The 17,897-nt window shown below is 37.4% G+C and overlaps 1 protein-coding gene across 1 annotated transcript in view; it reads right to left on the bottom strand.

The window, feature by feature from the left end:
• Nucleotides 1-17,897, bottom strand: part of LOC139588983 (guanine nucleotide-binding protein G(q) subunit alpha-like) — a 116,930-nt gene that overhangs the window by 77,955 nt on the left and 21,078 nt on the right. Inside the window, exon 2 of the mRNA XM_071424884.1 lies at nt 972-1,156. Coding sequence (XP_071280985.1) covers nt 972-1,156 — 185 coding nt within the window. The remainder of the gene's footprint in view (nt 1-971; nt 1,157-17,897) is intronic.

Genomic DNA, 17,897 nt, shown 5'->3' with positions numbered 1-17,897 from the left:
TTATCAAAGAAAATACTACTTTTATTCAGGACTACTAGATAATCATTAAATATTCTTTCACAAGATGGAAAAAAAGGTGAGGGATCCACTTTGTCACAGATCTTAAATTCTCCTTTTGACAAAGTTACTGATAATGGATCAACAGTAAAAATGCAAACAAGTTCTCAGGGAACTGTTATCAAACAGTGCCTCCTTGAGCAGGAAGAGATTGGACCAGATTATGCACAGTGGTCCCTTCCAATTTGACCTATTCTGTGACGTCATGATATTGGGAGATACAGACATGTAATTCTGTGGCTTACCATGTATTTTAAGTAAATAGCAAGCATTTCATTCCTAGTCACAGAATGAGACAAACTATTGTAGTTACCATACTATTAAAATCTGACTATTAAAAAAAATGTTAAAACTGTTAGAACTGTTAAAAAATGTTAAAAGGCAGTTAGAGATGAACCTTAGAAACACTTTCAATGTATTTTGTCCTTTTAAACTGCAGTAACAGCATCAATCTCAGAAGACTCTGACTGTTTTAAGGCCTTGCGTAGAAAATTTTAATTTAACAATCTATTCACACACAAACCGATATCTTCACCTATTTGTTTAATAATTTGAATTTTTTCCACTTGTAATGTAATAGCAATCCTTAAGCAGTACATCACAAGAATGGTTTAACTGTGCTCTAACCAGAGCACAGCCACATAGCAAAGGACAAGAGTTACTGAAGTCAAATGGCAGCCTGCCATTAAACCTCTGTTCTGTGACAATGCCCCCCAGGCATCTTAAGAGAGGTCTCTTGTTGAAACGCATATTTGTGCTGTAAAAGTAGACAAAAAGGCAAGACAGGAAACACCCTTTTCTTTGGAGCTTTCAGTATCACTTCTGTGATGTGTCATTTTTTTGAGACCTTCAGTATATTTCCGAAAATAAAAAAGAGGAAAAACTTCAGCTACAGAAATAAACAAAAATCTCACCTTGTTATTTTCACACTTGTATGGGATTTTGAGGGTATCCATGGCCTTGATCATGGCCTGCATTGCTGTAAATATATTCTGGTACACCAGTTTTGTAAAGCCCCTTTTGTCTTCATCAGAGTAACCTGATCCATGAATGATTCTCATCTGCTTGATAAATGTGCTTTTGCCACTCTCTCCTGTGCCTGCAAGACAAATAAGAAGGATATGCTTTACCCAGTGGACACAAACACGACTTTTTTTGCACAATGCTGACAGCTTGCTTACTGCAGAGCTCAACAGTGTCAAGTGGTGCTTGGAAGGTAACTACAAGGACCAGTTCAATGTCAAACAGCAACATCAGTAGCAACTGAAGAACTGAATTAAAATTTGCACTTTGATTTAAAAACTGAACTAATGAGCAAAATGGCACTCCAAAATATACATATTACATATGACTTCGTATTTGAAAATATTTTATTCTTAAAAATGTAATTGTACGAAACTCTAACTTCATGAGACAGTTCATCACAAAAGTTCTGAGAGGAAGAAAATCTTCCTAGGCTAACTCTCAGGACATTACAGTAATCTGGTATTACAAGCAACAGATATATGTGTTTTGGTTTTCTGGCTTTTCTTTCTCCGGGCAACAACAGACAGAACAAGAGGACACAGTCTCAAGCTGTGCCAAGGGAGATACAGGCTAGAATTAAGGAGGAAGTTTTTCACAGAAAGAGTGATCAAATACTGGAATCATCTACCCAGGGAGGTGGTGGAGTCACCATCCCTCGATGTGTTCAAAAAAAAGACTGGATGTGGCACTTGGTGACATGATCTAGTTGACGTGTTAGAACATGGGTTGGACTCTGTGATCTTAAAGGTCTCTTCCAACCTAGAAATTCTGTGATTCTGTTTGGGTTTTCAGTTTTGTTGTATTTGCTTGTTTGGTTTTTAATTTGTTTGTTTGAGGGGGTATGGTTGGGTTGCAGCTTTTTTTTGTTTTAAGCTAGTATTGGAACAACCAGAGCCCAACAAACTTCAATCTCAGAACCATATGAAATCACTGTTAATTAAAATTTGATTCATATTTATTAATAAGCAGTCATTCCTTCCACTAAATCTTTTTAATGTCTTTTTATACTTTGTACTAAAAGTAATTTATTGATGAAATATGACTATTTGTCAACTTAAAGTTAAGATCTCTGTTGGAAACTTCACAAAGATTACAACACACAACATTTTTCCTTTTCTCCAATTCAACAAGCTCATCTATAACTACAAGAGCTTATCTATATTATCCCTGTGTTTGCTTAAGAGGAGGAGTTGAACCTGCACAACTACATAAGCCCTGTGTTCACCCAGCTGCTCAGCTCTGCAGAAAACAAAATGCATTGCTCAGTGCTGTGGTTTTCAGACTTGCAGCCTGGGCTTTATTTTAATCATTTCTGTAAAGCTTTCATGCCTTGTGCCCTAATACTCATGTCCAGGACAAAGGCAGCTTTATAGGCCTCTTAGATAATGTTTTTGGTGTCTTCCCAAAAAAGTGTGTTTCACAGCAGTGAAGTTTATAGGAGTAACCCTTAACTATTTCTGAGATAGCACACACTGCAAAATCTAAGCCTCTAAAATCTTCTGCCCTTACCACAAGCATAATTTTGAAACCATCACTCCCATTTCCTGCACACATATAACAAACTTCTAATGCAGGTTTTCTTTACGCACACATTCCCAGAATATCCAACATGATGTTACATACTACAGAATCAGAATGGTTTGAGTTAGAAAGGACCTTAGAGATCATCTAATCACAAGACGCCCCTTGCCATAAGCAGGGACATCTTCCATTAGGCCAGTTTGCACAGACCCCATCTAATTTAGCCTTGAATACTGCCAGGGATGGGGCATCAACAGGTTCTCTGGGCAACCTGTGCCAGTGCCCTACCACCTTCACACGTAAAGAATTTCTTCCAGCATCTCATGTAAATCTACTCTCTTTAAGTTTAATGCCATTTCTCCTTGTCCAATCACTACATGCCCTCATAAAAGTCAGTCTCCAGCTTTCTTGCAGGCTCCATTTAGTCAGCAAAAGGCTGCTAGATCATCCCCCTAGACATCAAGACACTGACTGGTATCAACTTGTACTTTCTACAGCCTCAACCATTCATTACAGAACAAGCTAAAAAATACATCATGGCAATACAGTCTAAAAATTTTACCATTTACCATAATAATAATAACCATTTACCACAATAATAATAATAACCATTTACCATAATAAACACAAACAACACTGCGTAACAGCATGAACAGGACCCTTGAGTGGGCCTGTTTCACCTGGTGAAAAGAAAACCTGAAATTACATAAGAAAAAAATCTACATTTTCTTCTGAGAGGATATGAATGCCTTATGGGCTCTGTTAGCCACTGCTTCTGCCACCATCATTCTACTTATACCTCCAATGGATACAAGACAAGAGCAAAGGTGAAACGGCAGTGCAGTGGATCAGCAGAATGGACCAATGGGGGATAAAACTATACTGAGACCAATTTTCTGCTGGCTACCACAGCACCTTACATTAGTCAAGTCAGTTCCCTGAAGCCAGATATATAGTATCTTCTCATCTGTCACAAGACTGCTGAAGCCACACAATGTACCTAAAACTCAATCATAATCAGAATACCACCGCCACACTCCCTCATCTTTTAAAAAACATTACTTTCAACCTTTCCCCCCCTATCCCCTCCCCAGTCCTAATATAACTCCTTGTCTAGTACTTAGCTGAGAATTGAATATTGTGACAGAATAAAACCCCACATTCTTGACTCAAGCACATAGCTTGCTTCATCATCTGACTTCTAAATTTCATCTCAGATAAAATCAACGTAATGAATGAAAAAAGATTAACTGTCATCTAAAAATAATGAAGAAATGTCTGTAATAGTGATGAACTCCCCATTCATGGCATAGAGGATTATCAAAATTTTTAAGAGCTTAGCATCTGAAAAACTGAAAGTTTCTGAAAACTTCTTTGTTTTTTTTTTCTTGAAATGTTAATAATTACAATAATTACTGTATCATCAAGAATTTTACAAGCAGAGATCTGAAAGTACTTCTAGCAATATTACATCCACAAGCAGAATCAGGAAAGAAGCCAGATTGCTTAAATGCAGAGTAGATCCTTATGCATGCACTTGCACCCAGATATATACATATGACGTACAATTTATTTCTCCTGGTACACATCCTGCAAAAATCAAGCCACAGAATTTTGAAATACAACATTCTTTGCTCTGCAAAACTTACGGAAAACCTTTAAACATAGGTGACAGTGCAGCTACTGGCAGAGAGGTTTCAGAGCTTGTGGTGACTGACAAAGAAGATACAGGAGACTAATTTAAAAGAAAAACAACTGTAGAAGCCTAGAATGACAAGCCTTTCCTTTGTATGGTTGTCCTGTATTTGCTTTAGCATTTCTCTGCATTGCAACTTTAAAAAAATCTTAGGTATAGTATCTTCAGATCAAATACAAGGCTGTTTTTTAACTAAAACAACATACCATTCTCTAAGTAAAATGCACACTGGCATCTCTTAAACAGAAAGACTGCTAAACTACACCTGATAGTGTTTTTTCCCCCAAGTTTGACCTATGAAAAGGCAAATAAACCCTGCTATTTAACTGTTTGAAAATTTATATTAAATTAGAGAGAAGAGGACATTCTTAACATGTAAGGAAGGAGAAAGCCATTGAAATCCACTACCCTGTTAGTCACTGTACACACACACTTATTAGGAACTGTCAAAACAACAGTGTATACATTTGCAGAAAACTGGCTTTCATCTTGGAGCTTAGATGCAGAAAGAAAGCCTACAAGTACCTGGAAAGTGAAGATTCATGGGTAAGGGTAGAATCAACATCCTACACAGATGAGCAGAACCATACTGTAACCAGAGTTTCATCAAACATGTACTCAGACAAAGCAGTCGTTGTACATTGCCTCACAGATTTACAGAAAAGGGGAGCAATAAACCTCATCAGATACTAACTAGCAGTGTAACTCCTAGGAGGAGTAAGAGCTAAAACAGTAATAGAGAGGTAATGCATGAAAAGAAAAATACTTGATTTTACTTAAAGTTATACTTCACTTGGAAGAAAGTTTAATGTCCTCTATGCTACCACTAGTTCAGCATTAGAGAAAACAAAAAATATTGTTTGGTCTGTTGCTGCTCTAGCAGTGGAATGCAGTGGGATCACATTTCCACTGAAACCAAGTATGGGTAAATGAAAACATGAAACTGTGCAGAATTCAGGCCTTGGACCAGCTTGGCTTTGTAGGTGACAAATCAGGCCTTGGACCAGCTTGGCTTTGTAGGTGACAAATCAGTTAAAATGTAGTATGGAATGCATGAAGATCCTCCTGGGAACTGAGGCAGAGAAGCCAGTCCGTCTTACGACTCAGAACAGCAACTCTCAGGATCACAGTTGTAGGCTGCTGCTGGGAGGGATATTCAGTTGGTAAGACTGTAGCAAAACTCCCTGAGGTACAAGTGAAATTCCCCACCTCACCCTGCAACATGTATCTGTCCAAGCCCTGGAGCAGAACTAGAGTATCACTTCTCCATCAAAAGAAGGCAGCAAGGCTAGTGAAACAAGGGGTCTCCCACACCCACAGCTCAGTCCACCTGATGTGCTCATGCGCCCAGGCAGACTGTGCTCTCATCCTGACATCATATGAAGAGATCCTTACCTCTACAACAGCCTTGACCATCACCTCTGTCAACAGTTCCCACAACTGAGTTGACCTGCTTCAAGCTGGTACAGCCATTGATGAGGCAGTCCTTTTTAGTGAAGACTGCTAGTACTCTATGAACTTTTTTCCCTATTGCTTAAAAAGTATTACCTCCATGACATTGTATCACTGTATCATAACTCTTGAAAGATACTCAAGTACCAACCGACTCCAACAACCAATTTATACTACTACAAGTTAATAACTGAAACTGACCATTTTCACCTTGGTCATAGAAACACCAAAGAATTTCAGTGACAACTCATCCAGAGACATGAACAGAATTCCTGTAAGGAATTACCAGTGCTGATAATGGATACAGTAGACATATTAATATTTTTCACAAAATGAAAAGTAGAACCATTATATCTTCCTTGTATGATTATCCTACTCATTAACTGACATTAAGAGATTAAACCTTACAAGGGTTGTTTGATGTTAGGAAACATTTCAATGGCATTTCATTTAGAGTTACAGAAAAGCCTATGAAACAGGAAAGCATCTCAAATTTCAGTCAAAAAAAGCCAGAAAGAGAACTAAGGTGTCCTGAAGTCTGTTCCTATATCAATAGCACAATGTTTTGCAGTTATGTTAAAAACTGAACAGAATAACGACAAAAAGCCAAAAAATGTGAGAACCCCAGTGACGGCATTTTGAGATTTAACAGTACACAGGTTGAAGTTAAGAACCACTTAGGAAAAATGGGAGAGGGGTACATATTATTCTATTGCCAAGTGTTTGCTCCACTGACAGAATATCTTTAATTTAAAATCACTACACAATCTTCTTACTTGTTTTGTTTAAAAGGCACATTTGCATATTCCACTTGCTTTTTAAAAAAGAGTAAGCATATAATCATTTCACTATTCACTAAATTATCTCCTCTGTATCATTTTCATAATTAATAAACATTTCATTAAGATTACTGTCAATATTCTACACAATATTATTTCATGAATTACTAATGGAACAACAAAAAGGAGCAATATTCCAAAAAAGGATGGATAGAATTTTGAAGTAGCTCATGAAGTACATAATTACCTCAAATAAGGAATATGAAGCATCTACATTCATGTAGAGCAATTTGTTTCAAGAATAATCTTGAATGTCTTAAATATTTATGAAAAACTAAGCAAATGTTATCCATTACAAATATTACTAAAGTTGTTCCATCATTTCCTTACCTACGTGATTGAAATTGTATTGACCATCTTCCTTAAAAAAGGGGAAATACCTGCCATGATGTGGACAGCTAGTCTGAGTGCTTTCTACAGAAGAAAAATCCTCTTACAAATTTCATCTGGTTGTTTTTGAGACTATAATAAAGTTAGTCATTCTAGTGCAGCCACAAACTTAGAGAAACAAAATACCCATCCTCATTGTACAAGTGAAGCACTCAAAACAGTTCAAGTGACTACTACAATAAAGCTTAAGACAGATACTGAATTACTGAAAAACTGGAAGGAAATGGAATATAGAATTGAAACATAAAATTCAGCTGATGTTCTGTAGCTTCTTAACTAATGTTAATTCAAGCTTTTGTGAACCAGAACCTCCAACTCTTTTACAGGAAATGCAGTTAATCAAATACAGCTTTTTGCCAGATAATGAAAACTACACAGCAAAACTACACTACTATTATGCAGCTGAAAGTCAGCATTCACTTCTCCACACCTTCAATTCAGAAAAACCCCAAACCTACCCACGCAACCAAAAAAACCCAAACCAGCAAGACCCCCTCCAAAATCAAAACAACTAGATAAATCAACAACAAAAAATATCACCACCACCTAAGCCCCCACCCAACAAAACAGGACTTCGTCCTTATCTTTTATAGCTACAAACAGGTAATTGTCACCATTTTAGAGGTATCTTATTATGGTTTAGGTGTAATTCAGAAGCAAGTATGCAAGAGAAGAGATAAACTGGGTGCCTTCACAGAGGTCAAGTAATTCCTCAAGAATTCGCACAGCTTTGTAAATGGGTTCAAAGCAGGACAGGATCCCACCTTGTGTGACCTTCTCCTCCCTTCTCTTGAAAGGATCCCTCTGATAAACCACAGGCTCCCTATAGAGAATCAACTCTTTCCAGTCTGTGCTTATTTTCCATTTTATACAGTTTGGAGCAGCTTTGACAAATTCTGCCTAAAGAACTCATCTGTGCAGAAAAAGCATCACAAATCAAATTTCACCCTCAAAAATATTTTCTTGATGCTACTCACAACTCAATTGAACAGCAAACTGTTTAAAGTCAGTCTGTTGGCTGCTGCTCTTCGATGGAAATGTTATAAACAAAACCAGAAGCAAACATCAGCATTCATAAAAGAAGGTATCATACAAACTCTTACCTTCCTAGCACAGAGGAAAGGCAAAATTGGTCTTTGCAAACGTGTGTGATTAATTTCAAATGAATGTTTATATGAAGGTGTTGGAAAGCAGACTCCAGTAGATTCCAAGGCACAAGCAAATCAAGATTGATCATTTCTTATCTTCTTTGAGATCAGGATAATACAGAACTATTAATAAATCAACTTGTATGTTTTCTCTAAGCTATTTATTAAAATGGTAATAATATGCTGAGCACCACCTGATTTTCTGTGAAAACTAGCTTAACTACTAATTTGATAAAGACAGGGTTTAGGGTTTAAATCTTTTATGTTTCCTTCATATTACAGCTACAGTTCATCACCTCTACACCTAAGCTGGACTGAAAATTATGGGGGCTGAGAGAGGCCATACAACACTACACGTCCTGCAGGTCTCCAGGAGTATTCTCCAGGAATTTCAGTACGAGATTTAAGTTTTCCTGCATTCCAAGAAAAGGCTTGAGTTAGCTCTAAACTTTTATTAAGGAAGACACATAAAATTTATTTAATTAATAATTAATTCTTTCAAATTTCTTTCACATTCTGTTAGTTGGAGGGATTATGAACACGTAAACACAACTCTGATTCCTACCAACTCTGAGAGACTCTATTTCAGGGACAGTATAAACCACTATGATTAATCAAAAGCAAGGATAAATACTGGTAGCATTCAAAATTGCAATAGTTTTCCCTCATTTTTATTATGGAAGGTAAAAAAATACCTTAACTACTTCAAACCCTATGTCTTCAGAAAAAGTGGTCTTCATGTCTAAGATAATGCAACAGAGTTTGGCCATCTATGTTTCCCCCACGCCAAGGGCTACCATTCTTCTACCATACAGAAAACTGAAAAAGATGACTATTTCTCTATTGATATGTTCTATCTGGAAACATAATTATCATGGACAAGAACATATCAACAAAACGACAGCTGTATTTATCAAACACACAAAGCCTTATAGTTTGCATGTTCTGCTTTCGTAAGGTATAGCTAGAAATTCTGTGATCTGTTCTCTAATCTGTGTTTTAAAGAAGTATTGTAGTACTGAGAGTATATTAGATGTGCATTTGCATCCATCTGAAATACCCATCTGATATATCTGAAATACCATCTGAAATATCTGATATAAACCAGTATATTATGTAATTTGTTTAACAATATGTTATGCTAACAGTATGTTAGCATAACAGTATGTTTTTGGACAACTAAGTCCAAAAACATGAAAACACCCTTTCCAAAGGTTTTTTTTTAAATAATTATTCTATTCTATGCCTGTGAGCTCTATTTTGAAAGCCTGATATAAGCTTTTGACCTACCCCTCATACAAGGAGGCTCCATCCCAGAGCTGAAAGTACACAGTGCAGCATTTTCTTTCTTAGAAGGTGGAAATGCATACAATTGCTTTGCTATAACAAAACTAGTATAAATATGAATTTACTGAAAATAAGTCATATGAATAATAGCATATTTGTTATGATCCAATATGTACGTCAAGTAACACTTCTGATGGTAAATCTTATTATCTGAAATGAGAAACTGAGAACAGCAACTGTTTTGTAGCATTTTGGTATATTTTTTTCCTCAAGAATGGTTGGCCACTGCTTCCAAGAATGATAGTCACCCCAGTTCCAAGCTTTGTCTAGAGATCATGAAGCACTCCTTACAGGGGAAAAACACAAATGAATGAACAGAAAACCCCTTTGCTTTTCCACTCTTTTATATGTCCTTCATTCCTGCCAAAGAAAGAACATTTTCATATGGATTGAGATTATTTAAAAGAAAGAAAGAAAAGCTAATCATGCTGGTTCTTCTTACACATGAAGAGAATAATATTTTTCCCACAAAGCTATTTGTCATCTTTCTGTGTTAGGTAATGTACTCCTGAGGAAGACATTTAAGCTGTTCTCTTGGTCTCCTGCTTTTGCTTCTTTGCTGCTCATGCTTCAGAGCTCTCAATGACCTCTGTGTTAGTATGATGACATGACAGCTGATGCTGAGGACCTCATTAGACAAGGGTCAGCTTACTAGTGTCACTATCAAACTTACACTAGAAACATAAAGGAACTATGTATCAAATGTTGGTATGCGCATACCTGTCAGACAGCTTTCCTGGTCCATTCACAGGCAGTACTAGACGAGAGACAGAGGTTTCTTTCAAGCCTCAAAGATACCTCCAGCACTAAAATGATGAAGTCATTTTTGCTTTAGTTAAACTACAAACAAGTACAAACAAAGTGCAGGTTCTTGAAAGTAGAGCCCTGAACTGACTGCAGTAAGGAATCAGCTGGGGTAATTAATAAGTTTAATATTACACCTCACAAGTGTATATTACACACTGTGTATTTTCCTGTTTTCCCAGGGGAACACATCTTGAGAGCATCATAAAGGAAATACTTAATGGTATAAGCGAAAGTTTCACAGCAAGTATCTCCCTCTAGCATTTAACCCCTTTCTCTCATGCTGCTGTGAAGGCGTTGCTCCTCCTTCCCCAGGGAGACTGAAGAGGTTGTGGTAACTGAAACCCACCCCCACCTGGCTTCAGGCCCTCTCACTGAATGAGCACTCATTTCACTCCACATGCCACCAACTCAGTTACTCCATTTGGGATATCATTGTCATTACAGCTGATCCCAGCATTAAACTGGAAGGAGGGTGGGGTGGGGGGAGCTCAGGCCTTTTATAAGGAACAAAGAAACTTCCTAACAGAAAATAGAATGGGCAGGCAGCTTCAGCAGACATTGACTGCTGGGAGACCTAAAAAGGAGGTGAACTGGGGTGCACAAGGGCAAGTCCAGTGCAGAGACTGCTTTCAAATCAGCAGCTGTGAGTAGCCCTGGGAAGAACTTTTGCCATCCCCTACCAGGCAAAGCTCCTCCTGGTTGGCCTTCACCCCATGGACATGGCAAGCCTTCGGAGCCCAGGGCTGCTCCTCTTGCCAGCCTCCTTCCATGTGCAAGTTTCTCAGCAGCTATTTAGCAGCCACTAGAAAGACTTCGTCCCCAAAAGATCTGTCCCTTACTACAGGCAGTGTTCCTTCATCTCTTCATCCCCAAGGCGCGCACAGAGCCCAGCAGGGCTGACAACCATAATAAGAAGCTCTGGCACAGCAGCTATCCAAGTAAAAACATATTATTTGATTCTTATTTTCATCCTACAAATACTGTGAGAGGCTCATATGTTGGGTTTGCATTCCGCTTATTCCTACATTCACAGTGTTGCTCCCAACTTCTACGTGTTCCTTGGTGCACACCGGCAGGGCTGTGCACATACACTGTGAAATCCAGGCAGGCTCCGAGGCCAAGCCCATTATAAACCCACACAGAGGAAAGCACAGTTCCAGATATTGTGGCACATTTCCTGCAGCTTATGGCAGACCATCCTTAACTTGAGAGTGTTTTTGAACTGCTACTTCCCCTGGAGAGTCACTAGTTTTTGAGGGTTTTTGCTGTCTTCTCAGATTTTATATCTTCTGAGGTATCCCAAGAAGTCATACACTAATTAAGCAGCTTCTCCAAAATGAAGGTAGACTCCTTGCACACTTTTTCCTCCTACAAGGAGAGGGGCCCTGGGCAAGTCAGCTCATTAGCTGGATAGGAGTGACAGAACTGCTATATTATTGCAACTCTTACTTGAAACATTTAAAATCTAGGAAATTTGGAATAATACTGAAAAAGTAAAGAATGAACAAATCACATTTTAATCATGTTCCTTGCATATTTGAATATAAATACCACCTATGCACATATTTTCATGTTCATACATACACACACAAAGTGATGAAGGCTCTAAAGACATAAATATACCACTGGCACTCTGAATTTAAGAAATCAGGTCAAGGGTAATATTAGCAAAGAACAATTTTATAATTAAAAAAATTATAATTAGATTCTCCACCCCCCCACCAAAAAATCCCTGCTTTTTGTTAAGAATAAAAAAAAGGTAAATCGAATAGCTAAGTTCTGAGAGGACATCCTTGCTAGCTTTACACATACACACCACATCATATAGGTATTTCCATGCCTAGTACATGACAAATGCAGTATTCTTTTCAGATGCTGCATTTGCTCAAGCAAATAGATGAAAAATTGAAATAAACTTTATGCTTGCCTAAAGTGACCAGTGAAAACTACTACTGGGTCAGTAAGAACATGGACTGTCACAGTCAGTAAGAACAGGGACAAGCAGGCAGATTTTATGGTCAAAGTATCTGGTGCCATCATTTTGCATTTGCATTTTTAACAGCACAGTGTCCCAGCATGCATACCGCTTAAAGCATCACTTTGGTATGGCTGAACTGTGTGACATTTCAATGTTCTGCTTCTCCAGCAGGGAAAGTCAGGTGGCACCACTCTGGAGAATCACAGTGTCACAGAGAGAGCATTCATGGCTTGTGCCCCTTCAGACTGCCCAGAGGGGGCCCAGCTCCCATGCCACTGACCTGCTCAGCTGAGCAACTTCAGCAGCTCAGAGGAAGAGCTTCCAGTCACATCTCTGACATGCCAAAACAGATAGCTACATGACTCTTGTTCTCCTAAGTTACGTATTTATTTAGACCTGATTATATAATCTGATTATATACCAGATTATTACATACTCTGAAAGTTTTTGGATTTTTTGTATTTTTATTCACTTTACACATGCACTATAAACAAAGACCGCATAGATTAATAAATAACTACTTTTTACTTATAAAGGTAATAAAACCGATAAGATAATAACACTCAGAACTCAATTAAAATTGTGAATAAGCAACACACCTTCCTGAGTCACAGGAAAGCACTGTTTTGCTGGATACTCTTACATTATTAGAAGAAATCTCCAGAAATCTAGATGGCATCTGAATTCAATAAAACAACTACTGTTTTATTCAAACATCAGCTACTCTAGCCAATAGCATGTACCACCTACACATGGATATGTAACTTAGGAAATGTCACCTCCTTTCTCTCCTTGAATTGCCTCATTGCTCTGACCTCTTCTGAAATTACATGTGGTTTTCTGTTTAAATAATTAAAATCCACATGCTGTTCATTTGCATTTAAGTAAGTTACTTGCATTATAAATCCTGGTTCATCTGAGAGAAAGTTCTAAATTCACTTAATATCCTCAGTAATTGGGCTTTCTATGGTGACAGGTTCTCGTTTTATGAACATTTATGTAATTCTGGTTTTCACTTGTTGTACTGGCATCTAGTTTCAAAAAAGATTACATTGAATACACTTCTAGCCACTTTCAGTGCTATGGCAAAAGATACTCAAGAGCATGATAACACTATGAATCTGTTCCTGTTCTTATTTAGTACACCAAAGCAGAAATAAATTTAACTGTCAGGGCAAAGAACTGTAACACAACTGCAGTTCATACAGGCACGAGGTGGCAGGGTGAAGAACTAGTTTCTATTCGCCATCATTTTTCTTTCTAGAGGAAACTTTTACTTCCAGGAAGTAAACATTTATTTAACACGTCATTCCTTTCCACAATAGCCAAATAAGAAGTATTTGAGTCCAAATCTTTATGTTTTAGGCTAATAAAATGCTATCCACCAAGTCCACTTTTTTTTTTTTAATTACCAATTCAGTTCAACTAAAAAACCCCACAACAAAACAAGCAAGGGCATATCCAGCTGTCACCACAAACCACAGAGTTTACCATTCAAAGCTAAACAAGAACTTACAACAACCACAATGGCATGATGCTGAAAGGTGATTATATTTGTCACCTCCGTTTTTATTTCTCCTTTTGCATCATTCTTTTTATACCCTTACGGTAACAATAAAAAACAAAACAAAGCATCCCCCCCAAGTTCTTTTGGACTTACACTGTCAATTTTGCAATTTTTTTTAAAATACTTTTTTTGATAAAATGTACTCATTGATCCCTTTTGTATAGGGCTGGACTGTCTGAAAATCTATAATGAAAAACTCTGGGAAATCCAACAGAAGATGTTAAAAATGTTCTTTTTGTTATCAGGCTTGTTCTAGGAGAAAGGGAGGCAGGCAGAACAAAACAACATGCAATAGCTTACATGACTAGAAAATAGCCCACACCTTTTAGATATTCCTAAAAAATCCCCATGTCATAACACTCCTATTACTCTAAAGGCCTTGAATCTTGTGAAATAAAGTTGATTTTATGTAGAGTACAAATGCTGAAAACACTAAAAATTTTCAAAACAAAGAATAGAGACAGACACCATTTTTCTACACTAACATCACAATTTCTAACCAACAGACCCCTCCACACAGCTTTCCCTACTGGTCTGCATAATTTGCAAAATCACCACCAAGCACAAAGGCGCATGTCTTTACCCAAACCCTCCAGCAGCTGTCCAGCCACATCCCGCAGGTTCCTGTGTGTGCCAGGAGAGGAGACCTGTGTGTAGCCAAAACAATTTCTGCGTGGGACATGATGGTGGGAACTGCCAGCCAGCTCTCCCCAATCAGGCACAGCTTGGCCCTTAGGGAGGGAGTACCAGGGAAGAGCCCTTCCTCCACCCACTGACAAGAAGCTGACAAGGCAGTTCCCTATAGAGGTCATGGTGCAGAATTTATTTCTGAAGAGTTTTAAGCTCCTTCCCCAGCCTTGAAGTACAAGCAACATAGAGCCATTTGGCTGCTGTCACACTGAGGAGCAAGAGGTGTGTAAAAAACGGACAAGGATGACATTTTCAGCACCAGCAGCCAACCCTTAGTCCACACTTTGCAACACTTATTTTCAAGAAAATGGAAAGCAGAAGACAATGTGATAACCAGGGAGTTCTGAACTATCCTTTTTTCCTCTGGTCATTTGTCAGATTTTGGGATATTTTGCTGACTCCAGCTGTCTCATTTGTCAAAAAAAAAAAAAAAAGAAAGAACAAAAAAGAGAAAAAGCCCAGCTGCTTCAGTATGTGTCTTACCCTACAGATCCAACCACCACTGAACGCCTTTGAGCATTAGTAAAAGGTTAACCACTGCACCCTCCCAGGCTGCTGAATTACACGTACACATCCAGTAATTACCAATTATCTAAAACACTTAAAACACTTAAAAAGTGTTTGCCATGAGGAAGTCAATTTTCTCTTTTAACATGATCTCCAAAATCATGTAAGCATTCTGACATTTATTAGACGAGGAAGGATGCTGGTCCTCTAATCTCTGCCGCAAGGGAACAAGTATCATAAAAGACAATTGAAGTGTTTTGGGGATGGTCTTTATATTGTTGCAGTTCTGGGAAAATGTTATTTACCAAACTCTACGTTTATCAACTCAGATAAAGTGATTTAGTTGACTAAAATATGCAGTTAAAGACTACCTTCTCACTATGGCTGACAAAGCATAAAGCTATGGAAATGTGTTTTAGACAATAGACCAGTGTATCCCAGTTGCCCTGTGTTATTCCCTGATACAAAATCTAAGATGAATGTTTCTGCTCAGATAAATATGAACCTTTCTTGACTGTCATCAGAGATCACCTGTTTTGTTGGTCAAGTTTTCTCATGCCATCTTAACAGCTTTCTTTATTTCTAAAGATGAAGAAATAAAAGCTTCTGCACAAGTTTTCAACAACTAGCACTTCTGTGTAAGTATCATGTAACTTCACTTCAAACTGCCAAATTCTTTCTTTCCCCAACAAAAAAATTGATAAGTCAGAAAATTAGGAGAAGGATTCCTACACTTTAATAAGAAATTTTCAAACTGTGAAAATAACAAAAAGAGAAATTTGAGTTGTGAGTGCAAAATTGTTCCTGCAATCTAAGTTTGCAGCAGAAAACAAGAGAAAATGCACTATTAGCATAAAAATATGGATTTTTACACTACGCAGCTTACAGTCAATAACTGAGTTTCAATTACCAGAACTACAAAAAAAAAAAAAAAAGCAAACCTTTTTGCAACTAAGAGGACCAAAGGTATGTTCAAGGTATTTGCAGGGGAAAACCCCCAAGCAACCTACAACCTCTCCCCAGTTTTGCAAGCATTACTTTCTTCTATATACTGACTCCTCTCATGTCAGTAGTAAAGAAAAACCAATCATTTTTCAAAGAAATTAAGTTACTAAAGAGTTTGGAAAAAGAAATTAAAGAAAGTAATAACGACCTCAGGAAAGCTTAATCATACCCCTCCCCCGCTCTTTTTCCTGCGATCCTTATTAAGGATTTTTTCTGCTATCCTTACACTTTAAGTAGTCCCAAAAGATTACTGCAAAGTATGGCCTTATTAATATGAATGAGGGTAAAAAACTGAGAGTAGGCATAAAGTATACTGCATATCCATTTTAATAATTTTAGAAGTATTCTTGAAAAACAAGGAATAGGAATAAAGAACATCAAATGCTTTCCAAATTCTCTGCCTATCACTTAACCAAATTACCAAAAATTTTCTTAAGATCAGAGAGAGTCTAAGAAGAGTTACCATGGTGTGACCAGTTACCATGTATTAGCTCCACTGCTCCACAGTGGTTTTTGCATGGGTAGTGCAGTTACGTGCAAATGTCAACTTTTATCAAACTGATTTGTTAGTCCTTTTTATTTCAGTAATCTTGCTGCACTACACAGCTAATGAGAAGATTAAATACCTTTAAACACTGTCCTAAAAAGTGATTTCACCTATATTATACCATATTAACAAATGAAGAAAATGTATTTGAAGAACGATGTATATAACTTTATAGAAACTAATTTATTTTTAAACTAAAGTATCAGATGAAAGTAGAAGAAGACTTAAATTTTTACTAATTCTCTGATTCTATTCTATTGCAGCTCTGCTGTTACAAGTTTATGATTAACCTGCTTTTTAACTTCTACTTGAGAAACAATTCTTTGGCAAGCTATTTTGTTATGTCACACAACTAGGCATACAGGTCATGATCCCATTCCTTCTCAACAAAGAGGTGAAACATATATTTACCTGAATGAGAACATTTCAGCACAGTGTGGTTACAGCTACTGTGTGTGATGTACCAGTCCTCTGAACAGTTCCTTATGCATGTGTTTGTTACTGTTGTTAATTCTCATAACAAAAAAAAGCACCTATTCTACTCACTAAACAATCAAACAGACCAGTTATTAATGACCTGTTTCTTAATTACTTTTGAAGACTACTGGTACCTAACCAATAAGTACCAATTTCAGTACTATTTTTCTTGAGGTTTTTTGCCTTCCTATAAATCTAATCTGCATGCCAGATTTTAGTGAGACTTAGAAAAAAATCCACATTACCATTTTTCTACATGAGCTATCCATTTCAAATCAATTATTAAAATGTTACCTTCGTTGTTGCTTTGCATACTTATGATTTTTAAAACAAAATACAGTACCAAGAATAATCTCAATGCAGAGAAGATGCTCCATTCTGACTACACCTCCACACTGCCATTTGGATTTATTCAAAACTCTGCTTACAGGCATTCCATGATCACACACATTCCTTTTTGATTCCATACTCGCCACAAGAAGTTGTGTTAGGCTATCTTCAGTAAAAGACAGATACTGTGACAGTAACCTGGGAAGAAGTGAGCGCAGATTACATTATACTGTACATTATACTGTGTATCGACCTCCCAATAACCCAAAAACTTTTGCTCTCAAACAACACATGACTGCAGGCAATCTAGTATTTGCTAAACTCTGGAAGGCATGTGAAATTTAAAATGAAAGTTTTACATCTTCAAAGCCCTAAATGCTGTGGCCTAAAGCCAAAATTAAGTACCTTAAATTCTCCTCTTCCCTTGCACAGGTATTTTCCGAATTACCAAGACTGAAATTCTATTTCTGTAGAAGAACAATATACAAACTTTATGTTGGAAGGCACTTATAG

This window comes from Agelaius tricolor, unplaced genomic scaffold (genome assembly GCF_023055355.1).
Source record: "Agelaius tricolor isolate 1412-34295 unplaced genomic scaffold, bAgeTri1.0.p SCAF_4, whole genome shotgun sequence".
Lineage (NCBI taxonomy): Eukaryota > Metazoa > Chordata > Aves > Passeriformes > Icteridae > Agelaius > Agelaius tricolor.
The sequence above is the reverse complement of the archived record's forward strand: the minus strand, read 5'-3'. Positions and strand labels throughout refer to the sequence as shown.